The sequence below is a fragment of the Odocoileus virginianus genome, chromosome 9 (assembly GCF_023699985.2).
Source record: "Odocoileus virginianus isolate 20LAN1187 ecotype Illinois chromosome 9, Ovbor_1.2, whole genome shotgun sequence".
Classification (NCBI taxonomy): Eukaryota; Metazoa; Chordata; class Mammalia; order Artiodactyla; family Cervidae; genus Odocoileus; species Odocoileus virginianus.
The window spans coordinates 36,614,762-36,633,645 of NC_069682.1; the positions used below are offsets into that span (position 1 = coordinate 36,614,762).

Sequence of the window (18,884 nt, forward strand, 5' to 3'; positions counted from 1 at the left end):
ACAGAGGAGCCTGGCGGGCTGCAGTCCATAGGGTTGCAAAGAGTCAGACACATCTGAGCAACTAACACTTTCAAGAGCCTAACATTTGGGGATGGTGCCAGGCTTGCAAGGAAGTATTTCAGACATGCACACCTTCTGTCACCCTTGTGTTATTGTGTGTCTTGGTTACAAAACTCTAGGAAGTGTGGCTGGTGGCTTACCTGGTACTCTCCATCTGGCTTAAATTCTCAAACCCTATTTGAGGAAAATGCTCCAGGATGTGACTGAAGCTGAGTTTGAACATTCTCACTCTGCAATGCTGCAGCATTTTGTGCAGAAATAGGTCATGTCTTTGATAGAAAGAGATTTAGATGATGGAGTCTTTTTGTTACATTTCCCCCAAGGAACTGGATAGGCTCCAAGTTGGGTTTATATGGAGTTATCCACCTCCTCCACCATGTCCCACGCAAGCACTGGTCATGTTTTCCTGGTCCTGTCCCAGGCTACCATGGGGATTCACTCATGCTTGAGCTGGTGGTCATGGTGAGGACAGACAGCCTGGCAAACCTGAGCATCACTTACTTCGATCACTGAACCCCAGTTACCGGTTGAGTGCACCTGGGGCACTTCTGAAATAAACCTAGGCTGGGCCCTGCCCCCAGAGGCTTTGTTTAATTAATCTGGGGTGAGTGGGACCCAGTCATCAGTATTTTTTTTTTAAGCTCCCAGTTGATTCTTTTAAAAAAATTAATAAATTTAATTGGAGGATAATTACAACACTGTGATGGTTTTTGCCATACATCAACATGAATCAGCCACAGGTATACATGTATCCCCCCATCCTGAGGCCCCCTTCCTCCTCCCTCCTCACCCTCTGGGTTGTCCCAGAGTACCAGCTTTGGATGCCCTGCTTCATGCATTGAACTTACACTGATTTGAGGTTAGGTTGGAGAACTATGGCCTCGAACATTCTAGAACCTCACCTTACTTTACAGCAGCACTTCTCCAGCTCTCATATGCACACACGTCCCCTGTGCATCTCGTTAAAATGCAGATGCTTGCAGGTGGGGGGGGCGGTGTGTGGCTGAGAAACCTCAATTCTGACTTGTTTCCAGGGGAGGCCAAGGCCGTCAAGGGAACCCCTGATGGTCCAGCTCGGATCAACCTCTGAGTGATGTCTTTTCTTCCTACGTCCTCCTCCCCTTCTTCTTCTTCTCCTTCTTCTTTTAAAGAAATCCAATTCTCCAAGTGTAGAAAAGGATCTTTTTTTTTCTGGATGAAGTATGAAAATAAACTAGGTCCTTAAATATTCCTCTTTTTTGAACATGAAATCAGAAGAAAACAGCAAGCACTCCTCTGTCCCCCCCCACCTCAGAGCTCCAGCTGCTGCCTGTGACCGTGGACTTGGGAAAATGTGAGAGGAGGCCCGGCCAGCTGTCCCGAGTCCTGGGCGCCTGCCCATGTGTGCCCAGCTGCCCCACGGCTTTCGTCTGTGGCACATTAAGCTCTTGCCCTTTTTACACTGGGCAACATGAAATGAAGAAGTGATCAAGAGTGTTCCAATTTAATTTTTCCAGAAGGACATGAAAACTAAAGGTACATAAGCTGGTATTTTTTAAAGGCAGCTGAATTCATTAGGAGCTTCCAGCTCTTATTTCTCTCCCTATTTCCTTCTCTTCCAGTCTCTCGTGGTTTTGTCCCAATTCTGTGATTTAAAAACATACTAACAAACTGATGAAAGTAAGCAAGAAGACTATATGTTATATCTGTTGTAAAATATAATTACAAACGTTAACCTCTAATCTGTCTTGTAAATGGCACGGATCAGTCTAAAATATCGTGCAATATTTTTGATATCCAGATCCACCACACTTTTTTTTTTTTTAATGAGAAAATCCATGCACAAGCTACACTGTGTTGCAGGGTTTCTCATGAGGAGGGCTAGTCTCTACTTTCAAGCCCTCTCTCCAGGTTCAACCATTCCAAGGCATTTCCGTTATTCAGTCTTCATGGGTTGCTCCCCATAACTCACATAAATGTGTTTGTAGTTTTCCCCTTGATCGGTCAACTTCTGATATGACCTATGGCCTTTCCATTTTGGAAGGTGAAGATTTTTTTGGTTCACATTCAGCACCCTCTAACCCCTCCCCCTCAACCCATGTATGGATTAGTTATTCTGATTGCTGAGCGCACACTGGTTCTGAAAAAACTGTGTGCAAGAGCTTACAACTGGGGACCCCGAGCCCCCTCCACAGCTCTTGGCACACTATGCAGACCAAGAGAGGCCTGCTCCCACGCCGGGCTGTGGGTCGTCTCAAAAAGAGGAAAGATAAAAGTGTGTCAGCCTGAAGTCAGATGAGTCAGCGTGGCCATGGGAAAACCATGGCTGGGGCTCCCCTCGTGGCAGTTTTCTGGGGAAGCCAGGAGGTGGGGCAAAGATGGGCAGCCAGAGGGTAAGAGCGAAAAGAGAGATACACGGGACAACAGCAAAAGGTGTCAGGCAAATTCATACAGCTGTTAGGAGCAGCAGCAATCGTCACATCCAGCAAAGCAGAATTAACTGGAGAAATGCAAGAATCCCCATTTCACAGATGAGGCAACTGAGATGCCGTGAGGGTGGCAGATTAGGGGCTAAGGTTAGAACCCAGGTGGTCTGGCTCCAGTTCTTCATCCTTGCCTATCTCTCTCCTCTCTCCCTCTTTCCCTGTCTCCTTCCCCTTCCTTCCTCCTTACCCTTTCCTTCCTGCTCTTTCCCATAGCTGTGGTGCAGAGGTTATACTTGATGGCTTTTAGAAGTTTTCACAACACACAAATTCTGGAACTTAATATGTATAGCTAGAGTCAGATAAACAGGTTGTTGTTTTTTGTTGTTGTTGTTGTTGTTTCATTTTGTTCAAGTTTTTTTCTTTCATTAAAAATATCTGGAGAAAAGCAACTCAGTTCTGGTAAAGTGGCTTCCAGGTGTCATCAGGAACCCAGACCCATCTGTATTTCGTTATTCTGCCTTTAGAATGTTTTTCTATCCTCAGCATCTTGTGGTGGCTGCTGTGGTTCCAGCCATTTCGTGTGCAAGAGGCAGGAAAGAGGAAGGACTAGGGCAAAATGACTTTTCCCACTGCCCTCTTCCCTCCCACTTCCAAGGCATCCCTCATCAAAGATGCCTGCTTATCTCGCTTGACTTCTTAGGTCATAAGTGGGGAAATGTTCCAACTGGGCATGTGTCCCAGGAATCCGTTACTAAGAAAGAAAGGGAGACAGAATAATGGTAGGCCACCAGCGTCCCCTACTGCTGTGTTAACTTGTTGAGAACGGGGTGGCCAACAGGCTCCCACCATGGGTGATGCTCAGTCCTGAATCACTGGACTGGTTGGGAAGTCCCCTGCTTCTCTCCAGTCACAGTTTAGTGCCAGGTTAGTGGTGGCGGAGAACCTCTGGTTTGGGGAACTGGTACTGATGGGCTTCTACATTGCATGCCCTCCTATTGAACTTTACTCCCTCCTTTCACTGATGACATCATATGATTTTCCCCCATAGATCCTTTTTGACGTATCGAGTTCTGCTAAACTCTGTGTGGGCAACTTAATTAGTTTGGTAACTTAAAAATTCTAGCTTGAGTTCTGCCTGTTTTGTGACATGCCGCTGTGTGAATATGAAAATACATTATCCCTTTAATTTCTAATTCTTTATAGTTTAGAAATGTGCAAAAACAACTCCACCTGCTTCAGTGCACAGAATTATATGGATCTTTAAGAGGCAGTTACATCACAGGATTATAGCAAACTGATTTTCATTTTTGACCTTATTCCTTTTTTCCCCTCTTTTCTGTGGTTTTATTTTTTCCCGTCTGAACACACACTATCTGGAATGATAAGTTTAAAGTTTTGTAAACTGAACAGCTCTCAATTTGCTCTTCAGCTCTGCCTTTTTCTGCCAAGGATTTTTCCTGATTTGTTAAAGCATGATTTACTAAACTGATATAATGTTACCCCAATTTCATTTTCTCTTAACTATCAATACAGTGCTTTTTGTAGTTCTGATAAAGTTTCAAACCTCTAAGGCACAGTATTCCACAGTGTGCACTTTAAATCACTCACCAAAGGCCCCAACCGTGAATGTGATTAGTACCAGAATTTTACTGTGATATTGCTAAATACATTATATTGCTAATAAGAGATTGCCACCACAATTTTAGTTGTGATGCATACGTGCATGCTAAGTTGCTTCAGTCGTGTCTGACTCTGCAACCCTATGACTGCAGCCCGCCAGGCTCCTCTGTCCGTGGGGATTCTCTAGGCAAGAGTACTGGAGTGGGTTGCCATGCCCTCCTCCAGAGGATCTTCCCGACCCGGGGATCAAACCCTTATCTCTTACATCTCCTGCATGGGCAGGCAGGTCCTTTACCACTAATACCGCCTGGGAAGCCCTTTAGTTGTGATAAATGACCATAGTTTCTGTGCAGCCTCCTCACAGAGAAAAGACATCCAGGTTTAAAAATTGATTCTATTTTTTTGTTCTTTAGTTCCACTTGAAATTGAATTACATACATCACAGTCGTGTAGTCACACTTTACTATTTCTCTTGAGGAAGGATGTACCAGCAAGTTCTCCAAATGTCGTCTGGGGTTTAGTGAAGCCCCACATGCTCAGGCACCAGCCAGCATTCACATCCCCCTCATGGCCAGGGGTTGCCGGTGGTCCTCAGGGGAGGAAGAGCCTCTCTGAAGCCCGTGTTGGTCTCTGCGGCCAGTGAACACTTTGCCCTCTGTAGCCGTAGGAGTCTGGCCTCACGCCCTTAGGCCTCAGGCCACAAGCGAACAGGACACTGGCTCCTCTGATAGAAGCCAGGCTGCTGTAGGTTCCAGCCTCGCCATCTCCCATAATCTCCACCTGGCCACCAAATGCTACCCAGCAGGGCAGCGAGGGGGCCACCGGGCACACCCGTCTCACTCTGCCCTTTAACTTGGCTTCCATGACGGCGCCTGTCTGTTTGATTTTCATTTGAACCAAAATAATGAACAAATCAAGAGTCCACATAAAAAAAAAAGACACCAAGTATCTGGCATTTCTTGAGAGATGAGATCTGGCCAACCAGAACCCCGAGACTACCCTGGCAGTGACTGGATGGAGCTGAGTCCAGGTTGAACACTCTGGCTGGGGTCTGGGCCATCCAGCTCATCACAGCATCCTGGACAACGAGGACCAGAGCCAGCCAGCATCCATGATCATGCTGGTGCTGTTGCTTTCCCTACGTCAGAGGAAAGCATCCGTCTTCACTTGTGTCTGTGTCAAAAGTCAGGAAACGGGAATTATACTGGAAGAGCTCTGCGCTGAGTGGGAGAGAGAGAGAGGGCGAGGCTGGGGAGGAATACTTCTTTGAAAAAGTGAGAGAGAAGCCAACAATTTTCACAAGTAAGGGGTAGCCCACTTCCCTCATTTGGTGTCTTGACCCTCTGTGCACTTGAATTTCAATCCCTGATACAGTCGCTTCCATGCAGATTTTTTTTTTTTTAAACCAAAAATGGCCACATCAAATGCAGTTCCACAGACTCTTCCACGGCCCCGTCCCTCCTACGGGAGCAGGTGGATCCTGATTTCCCTTCCCTTGACCCTGGCCAGACCTTCGTGATGAGCTCCATGACTTAACCTGTCAGGAGAGCCCCTGCTGGGCTCCCCAGGACCAGGTTAGAGAAGACCGTGAGCCCTCTGGACTGCTGACTTCTCCCAGGACGTGCGCCCTGGAACCCAGCCACCCAGTCGTGAGGAAGCTCAAGTCACATGGTGTTCATGTGGCATCAAGTCCCCCGCCCCAGCTGGGACCAACCTCTAGACACAGGCTGATAATGATTTGTCATCTGTTTAAACACCCACCCTGTCTTCTTGGGGAAAGAAAAAGGCTTGAGTTCATCTCCAGGTGATTCCAGCCCTTGGCCATCAAGTCCCCACCCCCAGCCTTCAGGTTTTCCCAGCTGAGGTCTCCGAAGAGACCTACTGTCCCCCACCTTTGCCTTGTCTGCATGGCTGACCTCCAGAACCTGGGAGCCTCCTGATGGTTTCTCACGACCAAGCTTTGGAATAATTTTTTACGTAGCATCAAGATGACCAGGGCAGTTCCTTTTGAGAATTAGCTCCAAGTGGCCATTTCACCTGTCTGGTTTTTGTTTTGTTTTGTTGTTTTTTTAAATTAAAACCTGATTCTATCTGGAGACAGAAAAAGGCACGCCTGTACTGGGCATTGCTTTGTTTATGTGAATCCGTCAGTCAGTGAATTAATTACTGTTTGAACGCTTCACCTGTTACCACTGAAATAAGCATCTCTCTGTAATGCACCTCAGGTCCCATGCCCGACGGAGGTGGATATTAGCCTCCATCCGACCAACAGAGAGGTTTCAAACAGCTGCCTGCGGCGGTACACCGGCCCAATTCCCTGTAATCATTTCACCCTCAACGATGAGGAGGATTGCCTGAGGGCCCTGGCCTGGATCAAGAACAAGTCCATCATGGCTGAAGGTAAGGATGCTGGTTCCCGTGCATCTTTTCAGAACAACGTTTTCTTTCCATAATGAGTCTTATTCTTCGTCTAGTTCCAGTGTATAATTAGTGCCTAATTAATTCCAACCAAATCATTCATCTGTCATGCTTTGTTTTCCAGATTAATTTACAACTTGTTGTCATTTTTGGATACCCAGCATGTTTGCCCGGGGAAAGAAAAGGGCTGGAGATAGTTTAATTATCTATAATTATTTTATTACACGAAATGAATATCCGAAGAGCAAAGCATGGCTAAAATCATTAACTAATTAAAGAATAATTTAATAAGCAAACATGTTTAGCAATTATATGGAAAATATGTCTCCTTTTGTGAAGCTGAAAAGACCTCGGAAGAAAAAGAAAGGTCTGAGTCGTAAGGGCTCTTTTCTCTCACCACCCATTGTTCTCCGTTGTGGTTGCCCGCACAGTCGTTCCCACAGACGCACACAGTCGAGTCGCCTGCCACTTTCTGCATCCAAATGAGAGGGGAAAGCATTTGTACAAATGCCTCTGCCACTCAGAAGTGTCTTCTTAAGTGTCTTCCTCTCTCCCGCTTGGGTTCATGGAAATTGTTCGACTCATAGAATAACCAGAACAGGGCCTGGCTGCCGGTTTGTCTTGAATTGAAACCCGGGAGTCCACTTTTAGAGGTGACTTTCTGCAGCCTCTTCATTTTACTGAAAGCACAGGGAGGATCAGGGCCTCGGTCAGGTTATAAACTACCTGCAATGGGCTGGTCTTCTAACCCAGGCCTTCAATTCAGTCCAGGGATCGAAGGATCACTAAGTGACTGGAGTATGGGGAATCAGTATATATACAATCAAACATATTAATCTATGTCATGTATTTATTTAAACACAATTTCATCATGTTAGTTATTATAATTAATATTAGTTATTATGACTAACAATTAGAACCCACCTGCCAAGGGCAGGAGATGTAAGTGACGCAGGTTTGATCCCTGGGTCTGGAAGATCCCCTGGAGGAGGGCATGGCACCCCACTCCAGTACTCTTGCCTGGAAAATCCCATGGACAGAGGAGCCTGATGGGCTACAGTCCATGGGGTCGCAAAGAGTCAGACACGACTGAGCAACTTAGCATACCACATTGTAATTAATGTTAGTTATTATAATCAATGTTAGTTATTATAATTAATATATTAAAATTATATACTTTCTTCTAATTTTTAGTGGAACTTTTTGGTTAACTGTCAAGTTCCTATACTTACTTCATTAAAAATAAAAAATTAGATATCAAAGGGAATTCAATACATTGCTAAATTCAATTTTTTAATACTTAAAGGCTATTTGAATCAAAACTTATATGTGAGATTGGCCTGTCTTCTCTTTTATGCTTGGCTTGTCCAGTTTTGAAATCGAGGGTATGCTAGACTCACAAAATGTTTTGGGGAATCTTTCCACATTTTTCTGGGGTCAGAAATACTTTGCATCACCTAAAAATTAGACAGAAATAACCCATAAAACCAACTGGGTCTGAAATCTTTGGGCAGGTATGGGAGATACATATATATACACACATATATATATATAATTACACATATATAGCTATATACTGGGAACCCAGATTAAAATTTGATGAAGTATTTTAATATTTGCATTAGCACTTGGTATTATTTTCAGTTTGGATCTGTATGTATTTAAACCTGTTTCAATATTTTAGCTGTTCTTTAATCTCTGCCCTATGACCTAAGTACACCTATGGAATCAGTGACGTTTACCACAAAGGGCCAGATAGTAAAAATTTTAGACTTTGCAGGGCATATGGTCTCTGTTCCAACTACCAAACTCTGCTGCTGAAGCAAGATAGCAGCCACTGACAATGTGTCAGTGAAGGGGCATGACTGTGTTCCAATAAAACTTTATTTACAAAAATAGGTGAATCATAGTTTTCAGAACCCTGCCTTTATCCATAGAGTCTGTGACATTGCTGTCTTTGTTGTTTAGTCACTCAGTCATGTCCAGCTCTTTGTGACACCATGGACTATAGCCTGCCAGGCTCCTCTGTCCATGGGAATTCTCTAGGCAAGAATACTGGAGTGGGTAGCCATTCCCTTCTCTGGGGATTTTCCGACCCGGGCATCAACCCGGGTTTCCTGCATTGCAGTCAGATTCTTTACCAGTTGAGCCACCAGGGACCCATTTCATCAAGTCCAGACCTTAAACTTGCTGAAAACACAAAACCAGTGATTCAATACAAAATATGATTATGTCTTAGGACCGTGCTCAGTCCTGTTACAATGTAATATTTTAATTGAGCTGTTGGCTGTTTTGAGGGTTAGGATTCAGGAGTCTTTTGACCAAAAAAAGGACCTTTGCATGTGGCAATGCAAGTTCTTTTTTTTCAGCTTCTTTCTACTCTGTAGACCTATTAAGCCTTCTCTTGGCCATATTGCCTTGTCAATGACCATCAGTTGAACAGGAATGGTGATTGTGGACTTTCCTGTCTCGTTCCTATTTTAGATGGAAAAGTTCCCACTTCACTTTCATCTAAAAGTATGTCTTTTAGCTGTTTCTAGTTTTCAGTCACAAATAAGTGCTGAATTTTATCAAATGCTTTTTTCTGCATCTATTGAGGTGATAATTTTTTCTCCTTTCTCCATTAATTTGGTGAGTTACCTTAATTAATTCTTTTTTCCTTAATTAATTTTTGAGTGTTGAACTAACTTTGCATCTTGGAATAATTCTTAATGGGTCAAGATGAAAATTCCTATATCCCTATTCCTGGAATCAGAATGCTAACACATTTAGAAGAATTTTTATGCTTGTGTTCATGAGGGGTACTGGTGTACAATAGTCTACAATGAAAGTTCTTAACTCTGAATGCTTATGGCAGAGTACTTAGAAATTCCAAAGCAAAAAGTTCTTGGCTTTCAAATGGGGGAGGAGCATCCATGCTATTGCGTTGCCTTCACTCGTGGTCAAAGGTGATGACATTCTGGTATCCACTTAAAGGGAAATAAATGGTTTTGCAAGATTTAAGAATGTCTCCCATTAGCCATTGCATAAAACCCATTCATGCCTGTTTTTGTCTACTGAATGAACAGGTTAGGACGTTGGTAGACATTAGCTTCCTATCTTAAGAGTAGGCTGCTTTCCAGGTCTATTGCTTAACGATACCCCTAGGGAATCTCCCAAGTGGGTCGTCTAAACAGTCAGAGGCCTGGCTCAGGCTCTGGAAGGCGTCTGAGAAACCGATCCAGCCAAGTTCATTCAACTTAGGCTAGTGACCCTTTTCAGAGGACTCTAAGAGAAGTTGGGAAGAAAAACATTAACCTCCTGCCTTGAGGAAGCTCTTTCTCTTTGTTGCTTTTCCATAATTAGAGCCCTATTCAGATGAATTCAATTAGTCCCATTCCAGATATCTTCCTCACATGGGCTGCTGTGAGGAGCAAACGAGATTAATAAGCTATTTCATGTCCAACTCAGGGTCACGTCTCTTACATGGTAAGAGTTCAGTCATACAGGCTGTCCTTAGCCTTGCTACCACCACTACTGCTGTGCGCTGGGGTTGTTGCTGTGTGCGAAGGTTCCCCGGGTGTACATCTCAGCCCCTGCCGTCCTGCTGATGGTGCAGTCTAGCACGGTCTCTACACAAAAGATGGAGATCCGTGTACACCAGGCACCAGTCTGGTTGTAGAGGGGCACCATGGCCTTCATGGGAGCCCAGGAGGATGTGAAGTTTGGAGACAGCTTCCCCAAGGAAGGAGGATTTGAGCTCAGACTTAAAGGGGGGCAGGATAAGCAAGGGAAGAGAGAGGTTGGGAACGTCTGACTTGTATCCAAAACCCATGGCCCAACAACTTGGGTCGGGCAGACTCTGTGAAGGGCAGCAATGAGATGGGGAAGTGGGGGGGTGAGGGGGGAACCTCGGTGTCCAGCCAAGTCCGGGTTTAACTGGTTACTTTTTAGAGGTTGGGGTCCCAAGGGTGATGCTGTGCATGCAGCAGCACTTCAGAAAGGTGAACCCCCGTCTCTGGCACCCACGGCGGGGTGAACTGGGGTTGGGGGTGGGGGCCACCATGCTGGCGGGGAAGGGCTGGAAGCAGCCACCTTTGATCCATTTGGCATTTAGCTTATTTCCACATCAGTGATGGGCCGACGGCATTTGAAGCAGGGAACTAGAAGTTGGCACTCCATGAAGCGGAGGAGCAGGGTTTTGTTCCCGCATCCATTACCGTCGCTCCGCCTGTCAGCTCGCGGTTCCTAATTACGCCAGAAAGAATGTGGACGTTTTTCATCAGAGTTAGCTTTTGCTCCCTCTGTGCTAATTCTCCTTTTTCCCGGTAGTTCAGGGTGGGGTTGGAGGGAGGGGGGCACCGAGGATAGGGCCCTTCTGCCAAGAGCCTGAGAAAAAAATCTCCTGTGTCTCATGGGTGGGGATTGAGTCAAATGTCCACCCAAGAATCATGCCTGACTCCTGGGACAGTCCAAGCCCAACTTGAAGCCCAGGGACTCAAGAAGAGGGGCTTGTCCTGAGGATGATGAAGGGATTGTTCTAAAAGGACAGATGGATTCTAGGTAGCAGAAACAATGATTTTTTTTTTTTTTTTTAACTAAGAGGAAGTTAGCTTTCCTCTGAATTTCTGCCCTTTTGAAATGCACAAACATCTCCCCCAAAGCACCACCAGTCTCCTCCCTCCAATCCCCCGGCTGTTTTATCATGCCTCCCTCTGCTTCCAAAGGAGAAACAGTTGTTCTGTGATGGAATGAGTCCAGTCTGAAGGAAATTGTTTTGGGGGCTCTGGAGTTGGATGGGTTTATAGATGTAAATTATCCTAAACTATTAGAACTGCTCCAGCATCCCGGAGAAGAGCTGACATCACCGGCTTTCAACAGCAAACAAAACCCGGAGGGTTTAGCTGGCGGGGTGGGGGTTCAGATAGAACTCAGCAACCTAATACATTATAACAGTTTATGGCATTAATTGAAACTAATTGAAATTCAACTGCTATTACCTCTGTACTTTCCATGAAAATGAAAAGTAGGATGAAAGTAAAGTACAAAAAATCTACCGCCTTAATGGCCCGAAATGGATCAATTATTTTCATCTTTAGCTAAATACAGTTTACTGCCTTATTAAAAGCATGTTTGTAAGAAAAGTATAACATTAAAATTCCAGTGCATGAATCACCGAACAAAGCCCTTGTTATGCTATATCTAATATATTCTTCCTTTTTCATTTGGCAGAGCAACATGGGACAGGTCAGGCTTGGGTCATGGAAATCTTATGCTTTAACTTATGAAAAATAAAAAGTGTATTCTCTGGTCTATTCACAGACATAAAAATTTTTTAAGTGAGTGTTTATTTCATAATTTATAAATATTCTTTGATATCTATGAAAATTCTTTCATTATCTAGTTATCTCCAAAAGTTAATTATATAGATAAAATGCCAATTAGAGGCGGTTTTTAAGGAATGTGTTATATCAGTTCAGTTCAGTCACTCAGTCATGTCCAACTCTTTGCATCCCCATGGGCTATAGCATGCAAGGTTTCCCTGTCCAACCTGGAGACAACTCCACCAACTCCTAGAGCTTGGAGACAAGCTCACCAACTCCTGGAGCTTGCTCAAACTCATGTCCATCGAGTCAGTGATGCTATCCAACCATCTCATCTTCTGTCGTCCCCTTCTCCTCCCACCTTTAGTCTTTCCCAGCATTAGGGTCTTTTCCAATGAGTCAGTTCTTCACATCAGGTGGCCAAAGTATTGGAGTTTCAGCTTCAGCATCAGTCCTTTCAGTGGATATTCAGGACTGATTTCCTTCAGGATGGATTGGTTGGATCTCCTTGCAGTCCAAGGGACTCTCAAGAGTCTTCTCCAACACCACAGTAGTCAAATATACATATATATATATATATATATATATATATATATATATATGTATATATATATAATATAGGTATTTAGAACATGTTTTATATCCATCTGCAAATACAGTGTAGTGGTGTGAGCAGGCATGCATGCTAATTCGCTTCAGTTGTGTCCGACTCTTTGTGACCCCACAGACTATAACCCTCCAGACTTCTCTGTCAATGGGATTCTCCAGGCAGGAATGCTGGAGTGGGTTGCCGTGCCCTCCTGGTTCTCAAATCAGACCTGGCAGATCTGAATCCTGCTGAACCATCTACGGCTGTGTGACCTGGAGCTCGTCACTTAACCTCTCTGTGCTCAGTTTTCTAGAAAGCATAATTAAACTTTTCTCCTGGGCCTGTTCTGGTCATAATCATTCTGTTTCTTTTGATGTGGAAAAGGAACTATAGTTCTTCATCAAAATACAATGGAATATGTAAATATACATGCATAGAAGTCATTTAAAGTACAGAAATTAACAAGTGTAACTCTTGTTTCCTCTGGTCTTCAAAATACATTTACTACAAAGAAAAATTCTTATTAATATTTGTATGCATAATTCCTAAATTTATTTCCTATCCTCTTGAGAGCTGATTTCCTGGCCAGAACGTCAGATCAGAAATTCCTGCCCTGCTCTTCTTTCCAAGAGATGGTTTTCTTCCTGGAGAATCCTCCCATCTCTGCATCTTGGGTGTATTTGCTTTGTTTTCCTGGTCACACAATCAGAGTTGCTCGTGTGTTCATTTACAGTGTCAAACAAGAGAGTAGCAAAAACATCACCTCTTCATTCATGCCAACATTTCAAGCAGCAGGTCTTAGTGCTTTTTCAGCCTCAGGTGGGTGACAGCTCGCTGGAGTGATGATAGGAGTCACCGTGTCCCCTCCTCCTCCCCAGCTGGGCTGTCAGCGCCACGGGAAGCCCCTCTTATCTTTGGAAGCTCCCTTGCACATTTGGTCCCAAAGGTCACTGCAGGTGGGCACATGAGAGAGAGACTGGGTGCTGTTACCAGCCAACTTTAATTACAGGGGCTTTCCAAGGTTGTCTTTTTTTTTTTTTTTTTTTTACTACCCCTCTCTCCTCCTTACCCTGCTTCCTGATTCAGCTCTGTAATCTCCCTAATGCATAATTTATCCCCTAAAAGGGACAACAGAGATCAGCCTCCCATGAAAACTGCTGCAGTCCTATTCCGTCACCCTTCCTTGAAAATCAACCCAGTCTGTTCTAACCATTGGTTGCCAGTTACCATTTCCAAGTAGGACTGCCTGCCATTTCTCCTCTGTCAGCCATCAAGTGCAAAGACTGGTTGTTTCTTATCTATTAAATAAACTGAGCTGCAAAGAAGGCAATGAGTGGATCTCTTAGCATACAACTGATATCCAGGGGGACATCCTAAGCTTTTCCACTCTGCTGCTTCCATATATGCAGGGGAACGTCCAAAGAACATACACAAATGCCTCTCCTTCTAAATATTTGCAAACACTCTGTGAGTTACACAGCACCGAAGTGGTAGAACTGCATGAGCTGGATGAATCTTTAATGACCTGGAGTTGTCTGACCTCTAAAGCCCGCTCTAGATAATAGATACTGGGGGAACCACATACCCTGGGGCTGCTTCCCAGCCCACCCCAACAGCCATCAGGGTATTCCGCACCAGGGGGACCCCAGCCACCCTGCCTGGCCCTCTCAGGCTCGGACACACTGGCAGACTCAGTGTTGCCCTTACAAAGCCGTTTTCACTGCTGTTGTTCATGGCCCAGTTCCCCCAGCCCCTCTCCCACCCTACAACTGCTTTCTTTCACCTACATTTATTTGTTTCTTTATTTGTCCGTGCCATGAGGCATGAGGGCTTTCCCAGTGGCGCTAGTGGTAAAGGACCTGCCTGCCAGTGCAGGAGGTGTAAAAGACATGGGTTCAATCCCTGGGTCGGGAAGATCCCCTGGAGGGCGGCTTGGCAACCCACTCCACTGCTCTTGCCTGGAGAATCCTGTGGACAGAGGAGCTGGCAGGTTACAGTCCACAGGGTCGCAAAGAGTCAGGCACGACTGAAGAGACTTAGCACACATGCGTGCATGCAGCATGATTTCCTCTACCAGTCATAGAACCCGCGCCCCTGCTATATGAGTGGTCTTAACCACTGAACTTCTAGGCAAGTCCCTCATGCACCTACTTTTAAACCCTTTCTTGCTTCTAACTCAGCCAGAGATGATAAAATCGATTTAACTCCGCCCCCTCCCTTTCTTTCTCCAGTTGCTCCCCCTCCATCTTCCCTCCCTGAGTCAGCCTCAGATCCACCCAACAGTCCGCAGCACGGTAGTCATACAAAGGGCTCACCTCCCTGGAAAATATCCTTGGTCCTGGGTTTAAATGAGAACCAACACAGTAGGAGTGTTACTCTATACTGTTGTGTTGGAGGCACACACAGTTTGGGTTACATTTAGAACTGGGTAGGATTTTGTGGGCTGGAAGAGAAGCCCAGTAGCCAGATCTAACATGTTTCTGTCTTACAGATCTCAAGTATACAATCCATCCTGTGGCTGGTTCAGTCTGTCTTGTAGTACCAACTTCGTAGTGAACAGCAGATAGAAGTACCTAGTAGGAAAACCTGGCCAGAGTGAGGGTGTCCTGCAGTAAACATTGAGAGGACCCAAAAGGAATGCTTATTTAGTCTTGGGTCTGCAAGCTGATAAAGCCTAAACATTCTTCCATACATCTGGCCAGGAAGCATATTGTCCTACCTGTTGTAGAGAGACTCTGTGTGGAGCCCCACGGTGGGCAGGGTGAGCCTGAAGTCCACCCCTGGGTAAGTGATGCAGGGAAGGCAGGTAGAGACAATCTTGGATCCTTGGAAGCCTCACCTGGCTGGAGGCTGGATCCCCTACTGGGGCCCAGACATGACCACAGCCACAGCCCAGCCCAGGAGGGCTTTAAGAGCCCTAGTTACAGGACTTCCCTGGTGGTCTTGTGTTGAGAATCTTAGTTTTCCACTGCAAGGAGTGTAGGTCCAATCCTTTGTCAGGGAACTAAGAGCTTACATGCCATTTGGCATGGCCAAAAAAGGAAAAAGAAATAAGTAGTTTCTAAAAAGTTTTAGTTCCACCTCATCCATGCAAGTAAAATTATTCTGATAAATGTAAGCAATCATATTTTTTACCTAGATTGATTTGTCCTGAAATGAATACATTAACAATCAAACTCTTTATCTGCTGGGTTTTTTTCCTGGGGATTCCCCAAAATATAAGACTTTGCTTCTCCTATAAATTGTCTTCATACTTATATTTTTACTTTTAACTTATGAAAAAGTTATAGGCATTTGCCTGAAGCCAATGTTATTGATAACAATTCTGTTATTGTCACTGATAGTAATAATAATAAGGGCTTGTGTATTAAAAATGCCTACCTTTGGGCCTGATATATCAGAGTCATGAGATAAACAGGAATTGAATCTAAAAATTTTTTGCAAAGTAAAAGTTGGAAATGATGCAGAAATAAGTCACAACTGCACAAAAATAATGGAAAGAATAATCTACTCCCTGCCTCCCACTGTGAGTAGGAATGCTTAAAAGCTGAAGGACTGAACTGGCAAAGAGTAACAGGCTAACTTCATAACATTGAGTATTGTGATATTCATGGAAGGATGTGATTTGACCTGTGGCTTGTTATTTAGGTAGTAGAAAATTATAATGGGATTCTACTCTGTTTTGTGGGATAGGACAATGTAAATAAATGATCAGTAAAACATGTTTAGATGAAAATTTTAGATGACATCATATAGGCCTCATTAGGCATAGGCACACACAGAGTCCTGTGCCCAATATAACTGTGATTTTGGAATGTTATTCAATGAACACACACACATACACATCTGTGCTGTGGACCGAGTGTGCTTCACCCCCTTGGGCATGGGTTTGCCCACTTGACTTGCTTTGGTCAAGGGAACATTAGAGGCTGTTGCCAGGAGAGCCTTGAAAAGTGCCTGAGCAGTCATGCCTGCCCTCCTTCACAGCTCCCAAAAGAGAATATGCCTCAGGTTGCTATTGGTCCAAAGAGGCTGAGAGAGGCATGGTGGTACCGACTTGACCCCAACCATAGCTTGGATCCATAGCAGCCAACATTTGTCAGCCTGCAGACCTGTGAGCTGACCTACCACAGGCTTATTGTTTTTTGGCATTGAGTTTGAGGGTAGCTTGTTACACAGCATTATTGTGACAATAGCTGATAGTTGCAATAACCAAAGTCTTGTGTTTGGGGGAGGTGTTTCAAATTACATTTAAAGACAAACTAAAAGATAACTATTTAGAAGTTAGTGTGTATATATATATATATACACACACACACACACACACACACACACACACACATATATATAATTTAAATAGATTTAAATTAAGTAGACATCTAATTTAAATAGGTTTTATGAAACGTATTATCTTTTGAAGTCCTTAGACTCTCCAACTGCCTACAGTCTGTGGGCAACCCTAGCTAAACATACAGCCCTCTAATGACCCCAGTAGCTTGGCATTGCTGGGGCTTCTGTTAGCCTTTCTGTGTAATGAAAAAGCAGAATAGTTGCTAAAAGCCCACATGAAGGAGAAACTGGGAAAATAATGAAACTCTTGAGTTCCATGGGGCCTAAATGCTTAATCTGTTTCATGGAAAGTGAATGTTGTTTTCACATGCATGTTTGAAAGAAGGGACAGAGGACCTCAAATCTGGACAATGTGAGGTTCAAGTTTTGGCTCTCCTGGTGGGCTACTTCTTTGTTGTGTCAGACCTCCAGGAGTCACGTTTTGCAGCAGGTGGGTACCTCAATAATTTAAACAAAACATTGGCTCTTTCAGCCAAGGAAAATGCAGCTTACCCAGGAACGTCACACTAGCGAGTCTGAACGGGGAGGCGATCAGAGCCCCCAGATCAGAATGTCCTAGGGAAGGCGGGGAGGAAGGGCCCTGCCCCTGGCTTCTTTCCCCCTTGGGGAGCAGGGGAGGACTTCCTAGAAGCTCTGCAAAATGCCTGAAAGCAATTCCAGTTCCTTTTCTTCTAGGCAAGTACGATAAGCCATTATACCTCCTTTCAGTTTGATTTTTGCATAATTTATTCCACAAAATTGAGTAAATACACTTGCCATTTATTTTGTCTCTTAAAATTCCTCTTCATATCATTTCACAAACAGAAGGAAAAAGAGAGGTAAAGTTTTGTGGTAAAATTGTTACAGCTTGCCTGAAATGTGAGTCCACGGCAGTTTCTTTCTTTGTGAAGAGGTAATAATGCCAATTCGATGTCAAAAATAGCATATGAATAGCACATAATACATTTCACTCATATAATAGGATCACTGGTCTTAAAATTTATATCAGTATCAGAAGAGCATATGTAATTACTTCTGTAATATTTTTAAGAAATATAAATAAATTATATCATCAAAGTGCTCTCACACAGTAGAAATCTTTCAAGATTATTTTATGATTTTATTTTTCCTCACCAAAAGAATACCCATCAATCTCTTGCTAGGTCTTAGCATATTAAATTGTAAAACTCAGGATTTGAATCTTTATAAAATTATCTGTTGCAAAGCAGAATGTTCTAGTCTTTAGTTCTCAAAAAAAAGTTTCCTTGAAATCAACACAATTCAACAATTAAATAATGAAATATCCATACCATCATGCACATGACTAATTCTTTTTAACCATTGTCCTGTTCATGACTCAAGAAGAATTTGCATTTATTGCAAACTTTCACCTTTTTTTCCCCCTTAATAAGTATAGCAAATAGGGGACAAAAACAAGATAAAAGGCTTTATTCTTGACCGTTTCATTTAGCATAATTTCAACTTTCAAATTATAGGAACATAAATGAATATCCTACTTGTGTGTTAAAAGTACTTGACTACTTTGTGGGATGTTGTGTGTCCATTCTTTGCTAAATTATCTTGGTTGCCGTTGCTAGGTAACGCTGCTAGCTTCCCACAGCTGAAAAAAAATAAGAGGGTTGAGGGAGCAATTCAGCATTATTAGCATTTGACTAATAAGGTTATTGGTTGTTTTTTTTTTTTAAGCTATGTATCTTAGCAATTTGCCCCCTTTTCTAGGGAACGTCATCATCTATGGGAACTCAATTGACACATACACCACTGTGGAGACCCTCTTGAACCTGGGGGTCAGGGGCTCCTGCATCCACCTGGTACAGCACCCACCCACGTCCATCATCACCTGCATCAACGACTGCGCAGTGGAGGGTGCAATAGAGGATGCGCTCCAGGCCGCAGGGGTGACTGTGTACCGGGACGCGCTGCTGGCTCAGTGGAACAACGGGCTATACCCGGACCCCATCCACACCGCCAGCTTCACCACGCCCACCAAGCCCTTCCAGCTCCCCTGCTCCGTAAGTAGTTCCCTGGAACCTCACTCACCACCTTGGGAGAGCTATAGTCACAGTTTCCCTGCCGCACCCTCTCCAGCCCCTGCAAACTTTCAGAGTTTCTGTTGCTACGTAATGAGGCGCCCAAACC

General features: G+C 44.1%; 1 protein-coding gene across 5 annotated transcripts in view; it reads left to right on the forward strand.

The window, feature by feature from the left end:
- The window catches only part of CFAP61 (cilia and flagella associated protein 61), a 238,393-nt gene that overhangs the window by 161,538 nt on the left and 57,971 nt on the right, over positions 1–18,884 (forward strand). For 3 of the 5 annotated variants that reach the window (XM_070472210.1, XM_070472212.1, XM_070472211.1), the window contains exons 21-22: positions 6,308–6,485; positions 18,465–18,757. In XM_070472210.1, the coding sequence (XP_070328311.1) occupies positions 6,308–6,485; positions 18,465–18,757 (471 nt within the window). Of the gene's footprint in view, positions 1–6,307; positions 6,486–18,464; positions 18,758–18,884 lie in introns of those variants that run through there. The other 2 variants (XM_020878437.2, XM_070472214.1) reach the window with 1 other exon arrangement.